The sequence below is a fragment of the Microcebus murinus genome, chromosome 12 (assembly GCF_040939455.1).
Source record: "Microcebus murinus isolate Inina chromosome 12, M.murinus_Inina_mat1.0, whole genome shotgun sequence".
NCBI classification, from domain to species: domain Eukaryota; kingdom Metazoa; phylum Chordata; class Mammalia; order Primates; family Cheirogaleidae; genus Microcebus; species Microcebus murinus.
The window spans coordinates 34,480,368-34,502,271 of NC_134115.1; the positions used below are offsets into that span (position 1 = coordinate 34,480,368).

A 21,904-nucleotide genomic window follows, 5' to 3' on the forward strand; every position below is an offset into this window, starting at 1 on the left:
TATTTTCATAGTGATTGCTCCTTTATTTTCATCTAGACTTGTGACTCACAGATTTATTTTAACATTACTTTTATCATTTGGTAATTAAATATGAGTTTATAAAACTTCTGAAAATGGATTGGACCAATACAAGGAAATTTTTAAAGAAAATGTGATTTGTTGAAGAAAACATACCTTTTATAAAATAGAAAATAAAAAGGTATTATTTAATTAGGACGAGATTATCTGCTCATTCTTAGTATCAACTACAAAAAAACCCTCTTCACTTAATCATATGACAATATTTATAATTCCTTTTCTCTTTTTGTAGAAATGTTTAAAGACCATTTCAATTAACCTTTTCTTAATATTGTCTCTGAAGCTCATATATAGCTAAAAGATTTATTTCTTAAGTTAATCTACCATTTCTACAGTGTTCAAATAAATACAAATAAATCACCTAGGCAACATTACCATGTTTAAATTATGATTTGTCCTTGGAAGAGTTTCATTTACACATTTCCTTTTATATATATAAAATATATACATACACACACATATATACTATATATGTACATTCCTATTAAACTACTTTTATAAAACTTAGTACAGGTTAGCATATCAAAAAACCACAGAGGTTTCTGACTGTCAAGAGACAAAAATAGAGGTACAAAATTGTGAAATATTAGCAGATTAAATGTTGGCTGTATCTGCACATGCAGGGGAAAAAAGTCATTGTCAGAAACATTTCATTAAAAGTATGTGTGCTACAGTTTCTTTTAATTCAGCCAATCTCTCTAGGAATGATATGAACACCGAAACAAAAAATTAAACTTAAAAATTTTGAGACAAAATTGAAACATTTACCTGAAATTCTGGTACAGTAGGTGACTTTGTGACAGTTTTCCTCTTCTTTGTGATTGCTTTTTTAGATATGGATTTTTTTCCTTTCAAGATTAAAAGAGAAAAGCTTCATAAGGCTGTTTATAGCACTTCATTAACAAAAACCCAATCACACAGAGCCTTGAAAGTTAAATTATAACTAACAGATGGCTGCTAGTGAGTCAAATAAAAATGATGAATCAAAACAAGCCTCAGTAAAAGCAAACATTAAACTATAACTACCTGTAATAGACATATTAACAAATGCTGTTTTGTTTATATAAGAACCAAACTATTATGATCCCCAATGTGTTGTACAGTACCTAAATTTATTGCAGTAAGATTAGGCAAAAAAATCACATTACTGCTGCTCAGTTGAAATCTACATTCACAACTTAACATGAAACTACAAGAAAAGAAACCTTACCTTTAACAAGGACTTCCGCAGTCAGGAACTTGCATAATAGCTATATCTGAAGATTATGGTCTCTAGCCAACCTAATGTGAAAATCCCCTCGGTAGCTTAGGAAACAAGATTTTTCTATTTCTTCAGCTCTGCACTCAACTAATGGGTTGCCCTTGGCGGTATTCAATATCCAAAATTTTAAAAGAAGGTAAACATCTCCCTTTAAAGTATATCTAGTTGTTTGTGGAATCAGAAATCACTGGGAAAAATAAATCTCATATTCTTAAAAGGAATCCAATTCATAGTATACACTGAAGTGTATCTACTTTCTCTATTTAACTTGACAAAAAAAATACATGCATAAAACTTCTATTTTTAGTAAGAAACATGTTAATGTTTTTTTCCAATTTATACTTAGCAAAATCAACTCATAAATTGATTGTTAATTATTTAACAAATACTAGATATAGGGCACTGTATAATTTATGGGGACAACAAGGAATGACAAAATGGAGACCTTGTCTTCCAGGAGTTTACAATCTATGTAAGGGAAATAAAGACTAATCAAAAATACTTCTATGTTAATTTTAATTTATAATCATTTGCAGGGCAAAATTAGCTTAAGAGTTACTGTGTTTTTTTTTTTTAAAGGAAAACTGAGTAAGTACATGAAGTAACTTTGCTGTACATAATCCTAATGCTACTTTCTAGTTTCCTATATAGATATGATCTTGCATGAAAGATGTAAATTTGATCACATTTTATTCATGTCAATTTGACACAATTCCAGTATATAATTGTTATTTTTGTATTTCTTTTTAATCATATCACAGAACTGTAATTTCGATTAATTTCCAACTTCTGACTCAATAAAATGCATGTGTACTATGAACTGCAAATTTTGAGCTGCTGAGATTCACATGGGTTTTACTGTCTTGTTTTAATAAGTATCAACCTGCTGCCATTTGACATTTACTTTTAATTAAATTAAAATAAAATAATCCAATATATATTTCTTTTCTCATCACTGTTATTTGCTTCTGTGCTTACACAGTACCTTATAACAGAACTAAACTCCTACAAAACAGGTAAGTGGGTGTGCTGCTTAAGCAATATTCAGGGAGAAGTGATTTCTAAACTGAGTGCCATAGGTATTGCTCAAGAGAACTCAAGAATTTAAATACCATAATGCCTTCCCTCTACACACTATCTTTACCAGTTTTTGAAGTTCACATGAAAAGATTTAATGTCCTGCTGACCTAAGTCGGGGAAGGCTTTATAAAAACAGTAATTTGAAGGACATGAGATTCTTCCTCAATCCTGCCACACAAGCACTGCTCTAATTAGCTTAAAAAAAACAAAACCCTATTTGATCTTGCACAACAGAGGTCATCCTGATGGTACCATGAATTTAATATTTTTATAAGCTTGAACTCTGGAACTAAACTACCTGGGTTTAAATACCTGCTATAACCACCTAATAACTGCATGACTTTGAGCAAATTGCTTTATTTCTTTGCATAGTTTCTTCATCTGTAAAACAGGGATACTAGTGTTACCTACTTTGTGACAATTAAATAAGTTATAACATACAAAAAGCTTAGATTACTACTAGGCACATGGTAAGTGATTAAAAAATGTCAGTTATTGTTATCTGCTTTAAAAGCTAAGCTATAGTAAGAAGAAGAGTCTAAACAGAAAATATTTATATTTTAACCTTCTTCAAATTCTTTTTACTTACTCTAGAACTCCCAGTACTCTAAGCTACCACTCTATACACAAATCAATGAATGTATTGTAACATGTATCATAGAGTACTGTATCTGTTGGTTTTCCTTACTATATTGTAAATTATTGGTGTCAGAAATCACATTATTCACTTTGTATTTACAGCATTTAGCACACAGTAAATTCTGAGAAATGATCCATAAATATAAGAATCCTACTTTTTATCAGAAATTTGGCCAGTCTGGGGGTAGGAAAAGGGAGGCAGGTAGTTATTTACAATTCTGAGAGTCTATTTAAGTCTATTTTACAATGAGGAAAACATTAACAATGCTTTAAATAATTTTTACACAATTTACCAAAGAGTTTTTAACAATATGCCTTCGTAGTGGTAGTAAGAAGATTAACATTTATTGATAATGTGTCGTATACTTAGTAAAGTGATTTGTATAAGTGATCTCATTTAATTCTCAAAACAACCCTCCCAGATAAGTAATACCCAACTGTAATGTGAGAAAACAAAGACTAAAAAGATTAATTAACTTAATGTCACACATTAAATAGGCACCACAGCCAGGGATTCTAACTCCAAAGTCCAAGGTCTTTCCATTATGTAATTCTACCTCACAAAAATCATAGTTACCATTTATTGATTTCTACCATGTGCCAGGCTCCATGTTAGGTGCCATACACTAGCTACTCTAATTAGTCTTTGTAACAACACAGAAAAGCAGGTATTATCTCATTTTCCACAGATAAAGCAATAGGGTATAAAAGGTAAAGAAACTGATGCAGGACCTGTAACTAACATGCACTGGAGCACATACTTGAAAGTAGATCTGTCTCACTTTAAAGCTATGCTGTTTTTATGGTAAGATACTGTATTCTTTCAAATTTTCTGTAGGTATGTAATCTGCTTCTAATTGACTTCAGAGCATTCCTTTTGATTAGGGTTAGAAGGTTTACTCATTCACTGTTATTTAATACCTTCAATTTGTATCCTCAAAAAAAACAATGACTACAAATTTCCCAGTGTTCTTCTCTAAACAAAATCAATGCTTACTTATTATTAAATATTATTTTATAAATGGAGCATGAGTTACTATTGAACCTACACAGCTGTTATTTGGTCATGTTTTTGTTTCAGGACAAGATACACAGAGGTCAAGTTACATACTGCCCCCCTGTGGGCTTCCATTCCCTAGCTTAACTTGATCATATCCTGGGCCTTTTATTTCCACTGCCCTTATACTTGGTTGTATAAAATAGAATATAATTCTCAAACCTAAAATTATGCTGAAGTCATAAGACAGTTTAAAACACACAAGGGATCTCAGAACTATTCTTGAGCCTAAAACAAAGATGTGCCAAAAGTGTCAGCTTGTGCCTAGAAAATGCATGAGAAAATGTTAATAATGAACCTTGATAAATGTTAGTAATTAATGTTACAAAAGTACCCCCTAATGAAGCTTTCTAAAACACTATGCTTAGAACTTAAGAAAAGGATGCTCACCCTGAGAGGAAAAATTATAACTAAAGATATATTTTATACTGTAACTGTAGTCTTCTAGAATCTGGAAATATACCTTTTACTAATGAAATGAAGGATCATCCCCATTCCAACTCCCTTTTCCTCAGTTTCTTATTTCTCATCCTTACTTCTCCGCTTCACCCAGTTTTCCTGTCTGTCTTTACTTCTTGGCCCATTGGACTACTCAGTCTTCCATTTAAACGCCTTCCTAGATTTAGCCTTCCCATATTTTAAAATTATCCCAACACATTCACTATTCCCTCAGTGCTTTCGTTTTAGGAATCTTAATAAGTGACTGGATACTAAGACATTAATCACTATTAAATGTAAAAAACCAAGGGCATTTGTATTATTAAATACAAGGGAGTACCTGGAATATAAAGTTATAGAACTGGAGTCTATACTTGACTTTTATTTACTAAATGTGTATGCCTTGAGCTAACATTTATAGTCTATAGAAGTTTCTGGAATGTTCTTTTCATCCCAGTTCTGTTCTTTTATTTTTTATTTACATATATTCATGGGGGAACACGTACAATTTCATTATATTGATATACTGCACTGTGGTGAAGTCAGGGCCTTCGGTGCAGATTTCACCGGAGCAACACACATCATACCTACCAAGCAACCACCCATCATCCACCACCCCCATCCCAACCCCTCCCAGTCTCTGATATATGTTGGCCCACACTCTGCTTCCAGTCTACACATTATTTAGCTATTACTTATAAGTGAGAACATATGGTATTGTCTTTTTGCCTGAGTTGTTTAACTTAAGATAGCCTCCAGTTTTATCCATGTTGCTACAAATGATATTTCATTCTTTTTTAAATAGCTGAATAGTATTCCACATATATATAATTCATTTGCTTTATCTAATCCTCCATTAGTGGACACTTACGTTGACTGTATGTCACTGCTATTGTGAATAGTGCTGCGATAAACATATCAGTGCAGGTATCTTTTTAATATATTTATTTCTTTTCTTTGGGTAGATATCTAGAAGTGGAATTGCTGGATCATATGGTAGTTCTATTTTTAGTTCTTTGAGAAATCTCCATACTGTTTTCCATAGAGGTTGTGCTAATTTACATTCCCATCAACACTGTACAGGAGTTTCAAGAATGTTCTCTTAAGTAATTTGACCTTACAAAAACAGCTGATTTTCCCTCTGTTCCCCCTGTCAATGAGCAAATTTTTCATTCTACTGGTAATTCTTTAACCCTATCACATAATTCAGTAACTCCTGAACATCCACTTCTTTTTTCCCTTTAACTTAGAATTTGAATCAGTTGCCAAATTCTGCTACTTACTGCAACATCTCTCTCAAAATGAAATTTCCTTTTACAATGTGATAGAAAAGTCATATAATCAGTCTTTATCTGGATTTAGAATCTTCTTCTTAAAGTTATCTTCCACCCCTTCACCTAATCCCTGCCAGCTTCTTTTCATAGCTCTTTTTTTATTTGTTTGTTTGTTTGTTTTTGAGACAAAGTCTCGCTTTGTTGCCCAGGCTAGAGTGAGTGCCATGGTGTCAGCCTAGCTCACAGCAACCTCAAACTCCTGGGCTCAAGCAATCCTCCTGCCTCAGCCTCCCGAGTAGCTGGGACTACAGGCATGTGCCACCATGCCCAGCTAATTTTCTCTATATATTTTTAGTTGGCCAATTAATTTCTTTCTATTTATAGTAGAGACAGGGTCTCACTCTTGCTCAGGCTGGTTTCGAACTCCTGATCTCAAGCAATCCGCCCACCTCAGCCTCCCAGAGTACTAGGATTACAGGCGTGAGCCACGGTGCCTGGCCCTTTTCATAGCTCTTTAATGGTATTCTAATTATCTTGCAAGATCCTTTCTCCTAATCCTGCCACCCATTGGCTGTGTAACCTTGGACAAGTAAATAAACCTCTCTGTACCTCAATTTTTTTTAATTTACAAAATCTAGATAATTGGGAATAATAGTAGTATCTATTTTCTGGAGTCTTTATGAAGATAAAATGAAATAATATGTATATAGTCTTAGAACCATGCTTAGCATACAATAAGCATTACACAAGTACTAATATTTTTAGGGAAAAGATAGAGGGATTATTTTAAAAAAATAAAAGGACATGGCATACAGTCAATCATTTCACCCTCTTATGTCTTGGAATCTCCAGCTGCTACTCTTAAAAACTTTCTCCACAAAGATACACAAACCAAGGTTCTATAGTGTTATTAACACAGAACTATATAATCTTTTCACAAATATGGACCTGAAAGTAATCAAGCATTGTAGATTATATTACTCTCTCAGTCATTTCCTATAAAGCAGCTCATTGCATTTTACACATCTGATGTATCTTATTTCAAGCTCATTTCATTGCATTGGACTCCTGATTCAATTATTTAGAACAGCACCACATGCCTAGAAAGATACTACCCAAAAATGGCATACTCCCATCAAACAGCTTTTGAAGCCTCAATTTTCCACGAAAGTTTTTCTTTAATTGTGCTAATTTTTTTCAGTGACACCTCACTTAATTATACCTCCACGATTTTGCTCATTTTACACCTATCCAATCCCTATAATTCTTCAAAGTTCTTCATCCTCTTTGAAACCTTTCCAGACTACCACAGCACACAGTAATTTTTCTCTGCTTGACCTTTTATTCTGATGTTTTTACCTATACTTAACTATTATTAAGTTGAGGTTATTGATCATTTTTTAACCTCAGTTTCTTCACCTATAAGAGAATAAGACCATCTGTCTTATCTATTTTAATCAGTTTAGAGGCATTACTATAAAATGATTTGGTTGAAAAAATAGTGACTATTTGAGGGGGGGAACCCCCCAAACCAAACTGGTTGAAAATGAATAACTTAAAACACCATAAGCTTTTTGTAACTGTTAATGTATCTTTAATCATTTTTGTGTTTTTTTCAGGTTTTATAAAAAGTCCACTAATTTTTAAAATTTCTAATTCATTTCAGCCAACTCTACTTGCTCTATATAATTCATAACAATCTACTACTGAAATCAACCAAAATGTCCCATAAGGAGGTTGGTTAAATAAACTACAAAATACTAGAGAATCCTATGCAGCCATTTAAAATGATGCTGTAGAGACATATTTATCACACAATGATGTTCATGGTATACTGATATGTGGGAAAAACGCAGATTGTAAAATGGTATGCATAGTATAATCCCAATCAAAAGTATATATGCCTTGAAAAAGATATAAAAGACACATATTAAGGGCTAATCCTAGTTTCACATGGGTGAACCATATTTTATGTGTTCACTTATTTATTCAATAGATTCCCACATAATCCATCAGCCACTATGCTGAGTGTTAGAAATACCAAACCAGAAAGAATCCTTCTGTTCTCAAGAATGTTACAAAATAGAGGTGAGACAATCATCAAAATAACCTAGAAGTAAATGCAACTATAATAAGTATTATGAAGGAGAAGTGCCTGGTGCTACAAGCAAGAACAATAGGGAAAATTTTAACTATAAAGATAATGGGAGGCTTCCATAAAGAAGTGATAAAAGAAAAGTCTATAAAGAAAATACATTGCTTTTATAAGAAAAACAGTAAAAGAAAGTCAAAGGATCTGAACTTTTGTTTACTTTGTTTTTTCTTTTAAAACGTTATTTCTAATCTCTGTTCAGTTCATCTTGCTTGCTCTACTTAAAAGACGAAGTTTTCAGAAATTTTTAAATTTTGTAAAAAGGTCACCAAGGAAAAATTTCTAATCATCAGGTTATATTTTTCTTATTCTATGCATTAAATAAAACATATAAGGTAAGCATGAAGTAATGAACATTATATTGTTTTCAATATTTTCTATTTATTCTATGTTTCCTACAGTAAGGAAAAGGTCTTAATGACTAAAAAGGAATTCAAAATTTAAAAAGGACAAAGAAAACCCACAATTCTGAAAAATAAAAATGCTCAGAAGTTGCAAAATTGCTTCACAGTGCACTAAAATTATCAAATCACTTTCAACCAATTTGTCTTTGTGTCTTCTACTAAAAATCACCTTGCAACACAGGAAGAAGGCTTACTAAATTTGGAGACACTACCAAAAATTAAATCCTGTGGCAATCAAATAAAATGGACCAGATTAACCACATGTAGAATTTAGTTCACCCTAAGTGAAGGGTCATAAATCAGTCATGGGTGACATAGCTTAACCCAAAGTGTACTACACAAGATACACGAGCTACTGGTAACTATTACTTGACAAAAATCTCCATGCTAAAATAATCTTGAAAAAATACTAGGTTAAACAAAATTCAGAAGTCCAAGAGGTTCTGAAAACTAAAATCTGAAAAATCATTTATATGGTAACAAGATCTGACCTGAATCATTTTGAGGTTTTTATAGTCTTCATTTCATTTAGTCTGACTATTCATATATTTTCTATGGAAATTACATTTGATTACAGGGGTGCCCCAAGCCCCACTGGGGATATAACTTAATAAACATTATATACACCATAATATCCTCCTAAAATCTGAAGATTTCCAAATTTCAAAAGAAATCTGATACAAGTTTTGCAAAATGCATTGTGAACCTGTACTAATGCACAACGTGAATCTGTAAGAGGAACATTTCCCAAACCTATGACCATAGAACTCACTTTTAAAAGAGAAAGTAAATACTGGATTAGGGAATACCTTGAATTGGCTATAAAAGGGCACAATGTCTCACACCTAATCAAGGAGAATAGACAAAGCTTTAGAAAGACAAGTGGACTAAAAATGATGTAAAACAAATGTTTAGTTGTTATTTTAACATTTTATGTAACATCATTATATTAGTAGAGAAATTCAGTATCTGGTGAGAAAAGGGAATTGACCTATGTTTACCTTATACTAACAAGGGAGAAACTGTATCTGTCAAAACATTTTTGTCACTGAAGACTCTACTTTCTAGAATTTGCTCTCAGAATAAAATGAGAAAGTATACAGACAAGTGTATTATTTTCTTCTACTTCATGTGTGCAAGCATTCTCTCCCCAATTAAACAGGCTTAGAGAGGGTACACAAGTACTTGCTGAATTTGTCTTTTGAGTGTTTTCATTTGCTTGTCTAAAATTGGACATAAAACTATTACAGATTTACTCTGTGACTGCCAAACATCCTGAATTTCATTAAAAAAAAATGTAACAATACTTTATTTGCTTAAAATATAAATTCCTTTTAATCTATTTCTTAGTACTGTTTTTAATGGGTTGGGAGCCTTGGAGCCACAGGTAGCCTTCTGGATTCTTGACTGGGGCTTTTTGACTAAATCCAAATTTTACAGAACAAATCCTTTTAATAAGCCAATCAGTGTCCATTTTATTTTACAGACCACCATAAGTCATAAGTGCCTTCAAACACATGAATAATAGTATTATAAATACTTAATAAAAGGTTTTAGGTTACAATGGTATTAATATTACATACTTTACAATTAAAAAATATTTCTAATTTTAAAATATTATTTAATATTTTAGAATAACATTTCAAAGTGAATTTAACAAATTCACCAAACTAAATTTACAGAAACCTAATGGATTGCTTGAAAAATTAAAAGGCTTATTTCTAAAACTTACTTTTTAAACAATTATAGCATTTCATCACTGGTTACTGTGGACCACTTCAAAACTTTCAGTCTGACAAATTAAGCTTGTTTCTGGTAGTAAATTTTATACTACTTCTTTATCAATGATGCATTATACACATGTTTTAAAACATATTTAATTATATTTTATGATTTAAATAACTAAAATATAATACCAACTATATTAGCTAAACAAAAGATTCACTCCTTCATTTGCGAACTCATTATCAAATTACTGCCAAATCTTGTACCTCTGTTACTCAGGGAAGGAGTAAAAAACTGGAATCCAAAAATAATGATGATAAACCACAATTCATTTTAGTAAACAATTCTCACTTTTTTCCCCAATCAAGCAACTTTTTATTAAGGGTAACAAAGTTGATCATCTGCTTTTGTCTCACCTACTCTCTTGATAAATGAGACATAAAGTAATTAAAAGACAGACAACAAGAAAAGCAAAATCACCTAATTCAAAAAAAGAACAATCAACTAATGAAGACTTTATAGGATTTGTTGTTGTTTAAATAAGCTGGTGACAAATATGTAAGGTATAAGTTTAGTGAAAGATAAACTTACAAATCCTTTATAGAAACATGTTTCATGTCTTATTAGGTGATGTGACTTTCTTCTTATATTTCACATTTTTTCTCTACATGAATATATACTAAAAACAGAGTACTGAAAAATATGATGTGGGGAAAAATAGACTCAGAAAGATAATCTGATTAGCCTTAGCTGAAGAAGCTGGCTGCCATGAACTTTAGTCCTAGAAATAATCTCTCTTGATATCAGTGCTTTTTCCACTACACTGTCTTGTCCCTCGCCTGGGAAAAAACCACTTCCCATAAGGGATGGGGAATTGATCCAGAGAAAGGTAAAACCATAATGACCAAATATGTTCAACTGATAATTCAATGCAAACATACTCACCAGTATTATTTTGTTAGCATATAAAACTTCTCCTGCTCTGGGTTTTTTAAATGATGGGTTATAAAATAAAACTTGGCCCTTAAACATACACACATGCATATGTGCATTTCATTCTGTCAATCACAGTGTGCATGAGGCACAACTGAAAGAATAATTTGAATTATAATTAAATGTAATTCTCACCCATTTGTATTGGCTTACCAGATTTGTGCTTCTTGTGTTTTGCTTTCTTTTTGATGATCAATAACTTATTCTGGATCTCAGGTTTGTAAGACTTGAATGCAAGAGAATGAAGACCTTCACGCTTTCTCTGTAAATTTTCATTTAAAACATCTTTCAATTTCTTTTTTTTCTTTTTCTTCTTTTTTGCCCTCATTTTAGTTAGTTTGAGTTTCTTGTGGCTCTGTAATGACTGCTCTAATAGAATATCCCTTACAACTCTGTGGCAGTTAATTTCTGGATGATCACTGTGACTTCCATTTACATGTATTTGGCAAGATTTTAGAGTATTTTCTCTTAATGGATTGGGCTCAGTCTTTATTCTGGAAGCTTCACCATATTTTTCCTTATTTTCTATAAACCTTATTTCACCTGGACTGAGAGGCTCTCCAAAGCCAGTAACTTCCCCTGGACTCCCTGGTTTCTCTAAATTTTCTTTACAACAATCAGTTTTTTTAATTTCACAGGGCCTGCGAATTCTAATTTCACAGTTGGATTTTACTTCCATTTCAACAGAGATGTCATGATTATCCAAGTTCATTTTAGCAGGGCAGCAAGTTAGATCAAAATTAATTTCCTGTTCTTTCTTGAAGGCAGAGGGCAGGCCTTCTTTACTACACTTATGTTCTCCATTACTTGTATTAACATAGTCACACTTCAATTTCTCTAGTTTAATCCGAGGTACTCTTTGAATTTTAATGGGTGGAATTGGAAATTCTGGGGCCTGAAAGGGTCTCTGTTTATAAATCCGTACATCTGCACCACAAAACTGTGGAAAATGTACATAAGCATTCTCCAAATAATCATAACCAAGGATAACTTCTCTGCATTCATGAATAGGCTGTCCAAGTACAGCATCTTGAACTTCTTTTTGTGTTTCATACACAAAGTCACAAAGACCCTTAAGTAACCATACTTTTTGGTAGAAAGGTAGTTCGTGAAAAGGTTTTTCTTCCAATGGATTAACTTCTCCAAGAACTTTAAAAAACTGAGGACACAACCCAAGTTTTTCAGCACAGTTATCGGGATTTTCAGTCTGCCCTACAACAGTATACCACTGCTGCACTTTCTGTCTCAGTGCTGCTTCCCAGGTCCTATAAGGCAAAGTAGGTCTTCGATGTAAGGTAGGTCTGCGATGAGGAGGACTTAATAGAGAAGTCATTATTTTAGATAGAAAAGCATTACACTGAGGCATCAGAAGACAACGTTCCAATTCATAAAAGACTATTTCTGGCAAATTTAGAATTTGTTGGGCTAAACAAAGGAAATGCCCAATAGCTGGAATTTCCCACATGGTCTCCATACAAGTTGGAGCTGCTTGAGCTAGAAGTTTTCTTTCCCATTCTTCTATTTCCTTTTGACTAGCTTCTTCTGCTTCTTTTCTTTCCTGCTCCCGAAGCCTAAAGGAAATGTAACAAATTATACTATTATTATTTGAAGTAGAGAGTATCATAAAACACTAAGTTTTAAATAAGTATGTTATATTTGTCTTTAGTCAACAAGGCAACTATTTCAGTTTTCAATATCAGTACAAAATGTCCCATAAAAACTCCATTTTTTCCAGATGAAGAAATAGACATATCACTTTACCCTGAGTTTTACTGATGGAAAATTTTCACTGACATCTTTGTCCTTGAGGTAAACTTCTTCAAGTTATAATGTCTATCAACTTTGTTTATTGAATAAAAGCACAGTGGAATTTGATTATAATAATTTCTAGAATATGACTTCATATAAGAGCTGTAAAGATGTTTGCGTCTTTTGATCCCATAATTCCATTCCTAGAAAGTTATACTAAGAAAACAATTCAATAGAAGCAAAAAGTTATATACTTGTCAATATTAACTGGAGTTTTATCATACAGGAAAAACAAAACTATAAAGAAATTATATTACAACAATTGGGAATTAAACTGGCTTAAAAATTAAATTCTACATAGCATATATAAATAAAAATGTCAGAATATGATAGTATTTATAACAAATAATAGTAATGATGAAAATATGCATGTAGTAAATAAGGAGATGACGTATTGTAAAAATAACTATGTTAATGGGAGTATGAGTGCTTTTTTCCCCTTACGAGTTTCTTTATTGGCACTACTATAAAACCTCTTAATTAAAAAAATTAAATTAGAGGAAAAGATAGGCATAAATCTTTGTTACCTTAGATTAGAAAATAGTTTCTTAAATATGACACCCAAAACATAGGCAACAAAATAAAAAATAAACTGGGACTGATGAAAACTAAAATCTTTTGTACTTTTAAAAGGCATGATCAAGGAAGTGAAAAGACAACTCATGGAATGGAGACAATTTTTGCAAGTCAAATATCAAATAAGAGACTTGTATATAAAATATACAAGGGGTACTTACAACTCAATAATAAAAGAACAAATGACTCAATCTAAAAATGGACAAAGAAACTTGAATAGACATTTCTCTAAAGATATACAAATAAATAACAAGCACATGAAAATGTGCTCTAACTCATTATCCATTAGAGAAATGTAAATCAAAACCATAATGAGATACCACTTTACATCCCCTGGGATGGCTATTATAAAAGACATAGTAACAACTACTGGTGAAAAGAAATTGGTAACCTCATATACTGTAAATGGTATAGCTGCTTTGGAAAATAGTCTGTTTAACCTTGGAAGGTTAAACATAGAGTTACCATGTAATCCAGCAATTCTACTTCTAGGTATACACCCAAGAGAATGAAAATATTTGTCCATATAAAAACTTGTACATGTGGGAGGGGGGAGGGGGGAGGGGGGTGGGTATGTACATACATAATGAGTGAGATGTGCAACATCTGGGGGATGGTCATGATGGAGACTCAGACTTTTGGGGGGAGGGGGGAAATGGGCATTTATTGAAACCTTAAAATCTGTACCCCCATAATATGCCAAAATAAAAAAAAAAAACAACAAAACAACTTGTACATGAATGTTCATAATACCACTATTCATAACAGCCAGAAAGTGGAAAAAAAATCAATGTCTGATGTTGGCTATTTTTCTGTACAATCATATTGTAATCTGTTAAAACAAATAGTCATACTGTAATCTGTTAAGACAAATACATAGTAAGAACACTACTTTGGCAAATGTTACAACTTCCTCTTTTATAGAACAAGCCTACTTTTATATTTTTGGCTGAAAGGTCATACTATGACTACCTTGCTATTACAGCTATAACAAGTTATCTGATTTAGCAGTCCTAGTTCATAAAATAAGATTAACAAAGAAATTATCATTATTCATTTGGTATTTATATATATTCATCATATTTGAATACCTAGGCAGTATTAAATATTCTTACTACAATTCAACTTTCTTCAAATCTGCTTACAGTTTTGTAGTGTTTTGCCTACTGAATGATGGTGGTAGTGGGCTGGTAAAATTTGGCTTCCCCCATACAGAGCTGAGACTCGACAAGCATATACACTCAATAGACTAGTGTATTAGAAACAACAGTTAACTTGGAGATTGCAAGAAAAAGTTTTTGTGTGCACAATGGGAGTGGCAGTGGAAATAAAAAAAATCTTTCCCAAGAATTTATAACTGTAAGCTGACTTACATGAATTTATTACCCAAAGTCACATTTCTTGCGTGCTCAGAAAAACTTTACACTAAAAAATGAGTTTAAAGTAGTCTCATGCCAATACTGTTGTCAGGTATATATATGAACAGAAAAAAATTCAAATTGCTGGGGGAATGCATCTGAGACCTAGATCTTAAGGAACTCCACTAGTAAATAGAGTGATGAGATGAGTGCACAAAGATTAAAAACAAAAACATAAAAAGAATCAAGGCATTATGGACAGGAAAAAAAAAGAATCTAACAATAGATGTAAGAATTACAGAACAAAAGACAATAGATGTAAGAATTATAGAACATAAGAATATAATGTTCAGAGAAATAAATTGAAAACATGAGTAAAGAGAACAAGATTATAAAAAACGACAAAGCAGTTTTGAAAAAGAACTTCTAGAAATGAAAAATAATGAATTTAAAAGAAAAAAACCCAGATTTACAGCTAGTTTCTCAACAACAATTATGGAAGCCAGAACACAATGGAATACCTTTAATATACTCAGAAAATAACTTTCAATGTAAATTTCTATTCAGTACAAAAATATCTTTCAAAAAAGTAGACAAAAATAAAGATATTTTCAGACAAACAAAAACTCAGTATTTGTGATTAAAAGACCCCACCCTAAAGGAAATTCTAAATGATGTATTTCCAGTGGAAGGACAGTGATTCCCGACTCACAGTCAGAAGAGCAAAAACTGGTAATATATGTTAATCTATATAAATATGGCACAAAAAAACGATTAAAATGTCCTGTAGAATTTAAAAGATAGAATTAAAATAAATAACAATAGCAAATAAGCTGGACAAAATATGATTAAATTTGAAAGTGTTTCAAGGTCCTTGTATTAACTGGAAAGAGGGCAAAAATATTTGATTAATTAATGTGAAAATTTCTAGAGTAGCTACTAATATAATAGACTTTATAAAATATTCAAATTAGTAGAGATGGAACATGGAAAGAAAAATAATAAAAGAAGGCAAAAAGAGAAGAAAAATGGGATGAATAGGAAATATAAGATAAAGTAGTAAATATTTTAAATGAAGATAAAATAATAAAAAATAGTGAGATACAGCTAAAGCAGTATTCTGAGGGAAATTTATACATTAAGAAATCCTATTTAGAAAAGCTGAAAATCAAATATATGTGTTCATTTCAAAAACACTAGGAAAAGGACAGCACATTGAAATCCTACAACAAAGAAGAAAGAAAGAAAGAAAGAAAGAAAGAAAGAAAGAAAGAAAGAAAGAAAGAAAGAAAGAAAGAGCAGAAATCAATGAAATAGAAAACAAATGTATAATAGAAAAATCATCAAATGCCAAAGTTGGTTATTTGAAAACATAAATATAACTGATACACCCCTGGCAAGAAGGATCAAGACACACACACACACACACACACACACACACACACACACACACACACCCACCCACCCCCCATACATGTCCTATACAAGCTGTTTATATTGTAGGGATATCCTGTATATCCTATAGACATAAGCAATATAATGACATTATAAATAACTTTATACCAATAGACAACTGAAAAGAAATGGGCAATTTTTTTGAATGACACAAATTCATGAAACTGACACAAAAAGAATAAAAATCTCAATAAACTTATATCTATTTTAAAAGCCATATAATTAAAAATCTTCCTCACATAGAAAAACGGAGGTCCTGAAGCCTTCACTGAAAGAATTCACCTAAAAAATGAAATTGTTAGAAAGGAAATATAAAATAGGTATGTTAAAGAAGCAAAAGAGGGAATTAAATAAGAAATTATTGGAATGGTCTAGGCAGATTTTAAAAAAACAAAAAGAATTTCTAGAAATAAAAAATATAATCACAAAAATAAAAAACTCATTGGATAGGTTAAATAGCTATCATAGTAAAAGAAAGAAGAGCTGAAGAAGTTTCAGACTTCAGTGCAAAAAGACAAAGATATGTAACACATTATAAGAAAGATATACAAAGACTAATGATGGACAGATTAAAATCTAACATACAACAAATTGGAGTTCCAGAAAATAAGAATAGAGAAGAGAGAGGTAGGGGGAAGGTAGTGATAATGGCAATATTTGAAGATACAATGGCTGAGAATTTTCTAGAACTGATGGACACAAATTCTCAATTCAGAAGTCTAAGAAAACAAAAAAAGAAAGTCATATTTGGGCATATAATAATAAAACACCAAAGACAAAAAGAAAATCTTACAAGTGGTCAGACAGAAAAAAGGACAGATTACATACATAGGAATGGCAGACTGAGAGAAGATTTATCAATAGCAATAAACTGGAAACAATAGAATAAAATCTTCAAAGTGCTGAGTTAATATAATTATCAAACTAGAATTATATAACCAGCTAAACTATCATTCATGGATGAGAGTAAATTAAAGCCATTTTCAAAGAGACTAGAATAAAAACTTTTAAAGTGTCGTCTGCTTCCACCCACGATGGAGTACCAAGGATTCAGATTTAGCCTTTCACTTGAACACTCAAAAAAATTCTGATAAAATACATGAAACAATGGTTTTCATGAGCCTAAACATCAAGCAAATGACAGTAATCCCTGAGAAGAGAGACAGATGAAGTCAGCCCAACATTGTTCTAGTTTATTGCCTTGAGAATTTCTAGTCCACGAATGAAAACAGAGGGCACCCAGGGAAAGGCAAAGTCCAGCATACTCCTTTAACTGAGGAGCCAAGAGTCCACAGTGACCAAGGCAGCAGGAATCTGCAGGACAAAGTATCAAAGAGAGAGATGCATAAAGAGAGAACACCGGAGACATGTAGGGAGTCCCCTCCAAGTATACAGAGTACTGATTAGTATATGCATAGAGGGTGACAATTCATGGCTAGGTGGGGGAAAAACAGAAATGATTAGAAAACATAGTGCTTGTTTCCACCAGCTAAACTAGAAAACTAGGTTCATAAGTCATGGGATAGTAGGTAGAATACTCAGGAAAGTCTTGCCTTGGTAGTAGAAAACAATTATACCTATACTAAGTATTGGATCCAAGTAACAAATCATAAAAGATCCCAAATGATAAAACTATTTCCAACTAACTTAAATGCATTCCAGGAAAAAAGTCAAGAAGATTTGTAGAAATACAAAAATGTCCAGCACCCACCAAGGTAAAATTTACAACATTTGGCATCTAAGCTAACACTACTAGGCATACAACAAAGCAGAAAAATGACCCATGATGAGAAAAATCAATCCAAAACTGACCCAGAAATCACACAGATGTCAGAATTAGCAAACACGGCTACTGAAGTAGTTATTGAAACTGTATTTCATATGGTCAAAAAGTTAAGAAGAGACATTAAGAAAAATCCCCAACCAAACTTTTAGAGATGAAAATTATAATGTTTGACATGAAAATACACTGAATAGGACTAATGGCAGATTAGACATAGCAGAAAAAAAGATTAGTGAACTGAACACAGCAATAGAAACTATTCAAATTGAAATATATAAAGAAAATACCTCCATAGTATATACTTAAGGGGAAAAAAATCAGAAAAATGTTCTAAGATGCAAGAACTGGGAACAAATGAATTGTTAATTTATATGGATAAATATAAATAAACATATTATAAAAATCAGTAATAATGTCTAGAGGTAGAAAATGACACAGCTAAATATTAATCAATAATAATATATAAGATGGATGAGACAGAAGAGATCAAAATTAAGAACAGAAATAGAGCATATAACCTCCAGATCAGTGGAAATAGTCATAAATGAATTCCACAGATGGATGTCAATAGATAATGCTAAACTGAAAAATCAAGAAATAGCAATATAAACATTTATAAATGTGGATATAATAGAAAAATATAGCTAAAACTTAAAGGTAGATGACTCTGAGTCATGAGCTTAAAGTTGAGTTGGAATAAGATTTTTCTCCCAGATAGTCTATAAATAAATTCTTAAAGCAGTTTTTCAAAAGCTCAAGAGTATTAGGTGTTTTAAAGATCCTGTTTATGTTAAACTTACAGATCCTGTGCCTCTTAGCATGAAATTGACTTTCTCTACACTTTATATACTGAGAAGTATAGAATATTTTCTTCAATATTCTTCTGTAAACAATAGACAAGGTTTTCAAGTTATTTCCCATAAAATTTAATTCAGAATTTGTTTAAAAGTTTGTTATAGGATACTATATCCATTAGAATACAAACCATCAAAAAGAGAGTTTATTTATGACTATTCCTCAGTACACAAAATTGATTTTGGTCAACCTTGTCATAATCAATCCTAACTATGAGCTAACTGTAAAATCACACACTGGTTAGAAAATATCTCATACCATAAGTCTAGAAATTCTCTTTTATTGGTTGTACATACAAGTAAAATACAATGGTGTTTATGATAGATTTTTATTTTCAAAATTAAAATGTGACACCTTGTTTTTCCCAAAGGGAATATGATCACAGTATTACTAGAAGATCACAGCAATACTAGAATAGATTTAAAGAGCACCTACTAGGGAAAAGGATACCAAAAAAGAATCTTGGGATCCTAAAGGCAATGCATAAATGACTAATATTTATGAAATACTTTATGTTCTCACAGAGAAGAGTGTTACATGTTTCTCCAGAGGTAAAACAGTAACAACTAGCGCTTTGGGAAGAAAATGAAAGGGGAAGTTGGAGCAGGTGGAAAAAGCTTTTATGGACTTGTTTTTGCCTAAAGCAGTGAAAAGCAACCTTTAGACAATATAAATTGGTGATATGGTAATTTCAGACCTATATATCCTATAGATGGGGACACTAAGGACATATAGAAGGATGAGATGGTAACTTCTACAGGCTTTCACAGATTAGTGTAAGAGCCAGAAGTACATAGTTTGCACAGTAGGACAGAGTTAGCACCAACTGACTTACTTTTGGAAAAGGAAGAAAATCAAACAACAGTGTGATACACATAGTTTGTTAGCTCAGGTATCTGGAAGGAAGCTGAAGTATGATGGTGCCATCTGCACACACTGTCTGAAGGCAATTTAAGGGCTGCTATTCACTCACACTACTGTTCCTCATAAACTGTATCTTTTAGGGGACGATAATGAAATCTAGGGTTGGACTATGGATATTAAAGACATGTGAGGAGGAAAAGGAAAGTACATGGCTGGTATAGGCTATAATAGCATTTTAGAAATAGGACTATAGAATCTCTGTCCTGATTCTCTGTAGTGTGGTGAATAAGGGAATGGGAGCTTACCAAAGAGGTCTAGATTTATGCATAAAATCTGCCAATTTTGAAACACTTTAATACTTAAAATATAACTAAAATATTAAAAATGCTGAGGCAAACCACATTTTGCTGACATGGACAGATAAAAACCAGCTTTCAAAGTTATTCTCAACTTAAAAATTTGTTCAAAAGTATAGTACTAAAGTCAGATTAAGTAGTGCATGTTTCTAAAATATTAGTTCAAAAAAATTAAGCCTTCAGTGTTGCAGAAATACCAAAAGACTGCCTAAGGATAGTTTAAAAAAAATTACATTTGCTAATTTAAAAAAGGTGGAGGGGGAATATACAATAATGAATAAACAAAAAAAGTGATAAAATTTTTTTTTCCCTGGATCAGCTCTCATTTTTGCTGTTGCTCTTTAGTGGCTTACAAAGTGTTTACCTGTTACTGTGTGAAATACTAATAGAAGCTGTGCCTAAGGTTAATTTGGTCATGTGTAATTTGGCAGAAACATTGCTAATGAGTTAACAGCGTCACAAAAGAAAATTATGTTTCTAACTATCCTATCTTTACTAGTTTTATAAACTTTTATTGAATGCTTGTCATGTTTGAGGATATAAACAGATGAGAAAACATGGCTACCACTTTCAAAGACTTTACAATCTAATCAAAGACATATAAGAGCTTTAATCTAAAATAATCTATTCACTGAGGAAACAATGCAATATATGCAAACAAGTGGCATGAAAAAGGAAAGACATTTATTAACATTTTCTAAAATGAATAATACATAATATTGTATTTCAGGAAAATCAACCATTCATATCAAGTGTATTAGTCAAGTTCTTACTTATCTGCGAACAACAGAATCTCCTCTGGCTAGTTAAAACAGACAAGGAATTTATTTAAAGATTAGTAGGGAGCTTACAGAAGCTCTGTTAAGGGTTAGAGAGTCAAACATAGAAGATATGAGGACAGAAAACAATCCCAATCACACTTAGGAGTTTCTCCAGGAAAAATCAGACTACCAATATTACTTAGCACTTCTAATACTAACAACCTGGAACAACCAGAAGCTCGTACCACCACCTTTGCCAAAAGATAAACTCTCTTGCCCAAGACTGCCACCTGATGTTGCTCCCATACAATTTCAAATAAGAAGTTTATGCCTGGTCATATATCTCTACCTTACCTGTGAGTGGGTATGAGAATATAAATTTTCTAGCATCTATCTTGGGAAGTCAGGACTTATAATATGGGAAATTACCAAAATGTAGAAAAGCTATTTGAAAAGACAAGGTGGCCACAAATGACAAATATCTATTTCATTAAGTCACTGCTACTTTGTATTATAGAGAATCTGAAAATAAATCACTGAAGTCACAATTTTCATTTTACAAAAATGTAGAAAACATTTATTGTTTTAACTCCAGTGATTTCCAAATCAATAAAATACCAATAAGTTTACATAAGTATGTAAAATAAAGAGTATTAAAAAATACACATTATTTCTGGTAATTCAAACAGTTTTACACAAAGGAATAGTGAACAGATCTGGGATTTTTAATATAACTAAAGTAGACTTAAGTTACCAAAACTGCTACCTAATAATGTCATATTCTAGATGAACAGAAATTTACTTGAGGAGAGCCAACTTTTATTCTTCGCCAATTTTACTTTTTAAAATAGTATCTAAAATATATTATCGATTTTCCTGCTTAATAAAAAAGTTATACAAAATATAACGGAATCTTTCCTTAATGGCTCCAAGTTACCATTATAAACAGCATGTAGTGGTCGTGATTAGCTTAAAGACTATTTCAG

The 21,904-nt window shown here is 32.0% G+C and overlaps 1 protein-coding gene across 3 annotated transcripts in view; it reads right to left on the minus strand.

Moving 5' to 3' along the window:
* Positions 1-21,904, minus strand: part of BRD10 (bromodomain containing 10) — a 92,119-nt gene that overhangs the window by 33,036 nt on the left and 37,179 nt on the right. For all 3 annotated transcript variants that reach the window (XM_012738100.3, XM_012738093.2, XM_076008678.1), the window contains 2 exons: positions 11,255-12,672; positions 847-926 (listed from right to left, as the gene is read on the minus strand). In XM_012738100.3, the coding sequence (XP_012593554.1) occupies positions 847-926; positions 11,255-12,672 (1,498 nt within the window). The remainder of the gene's footprint in view (positions 1-846; positions 927-11,254; positions 12,673-21,904) is intronic.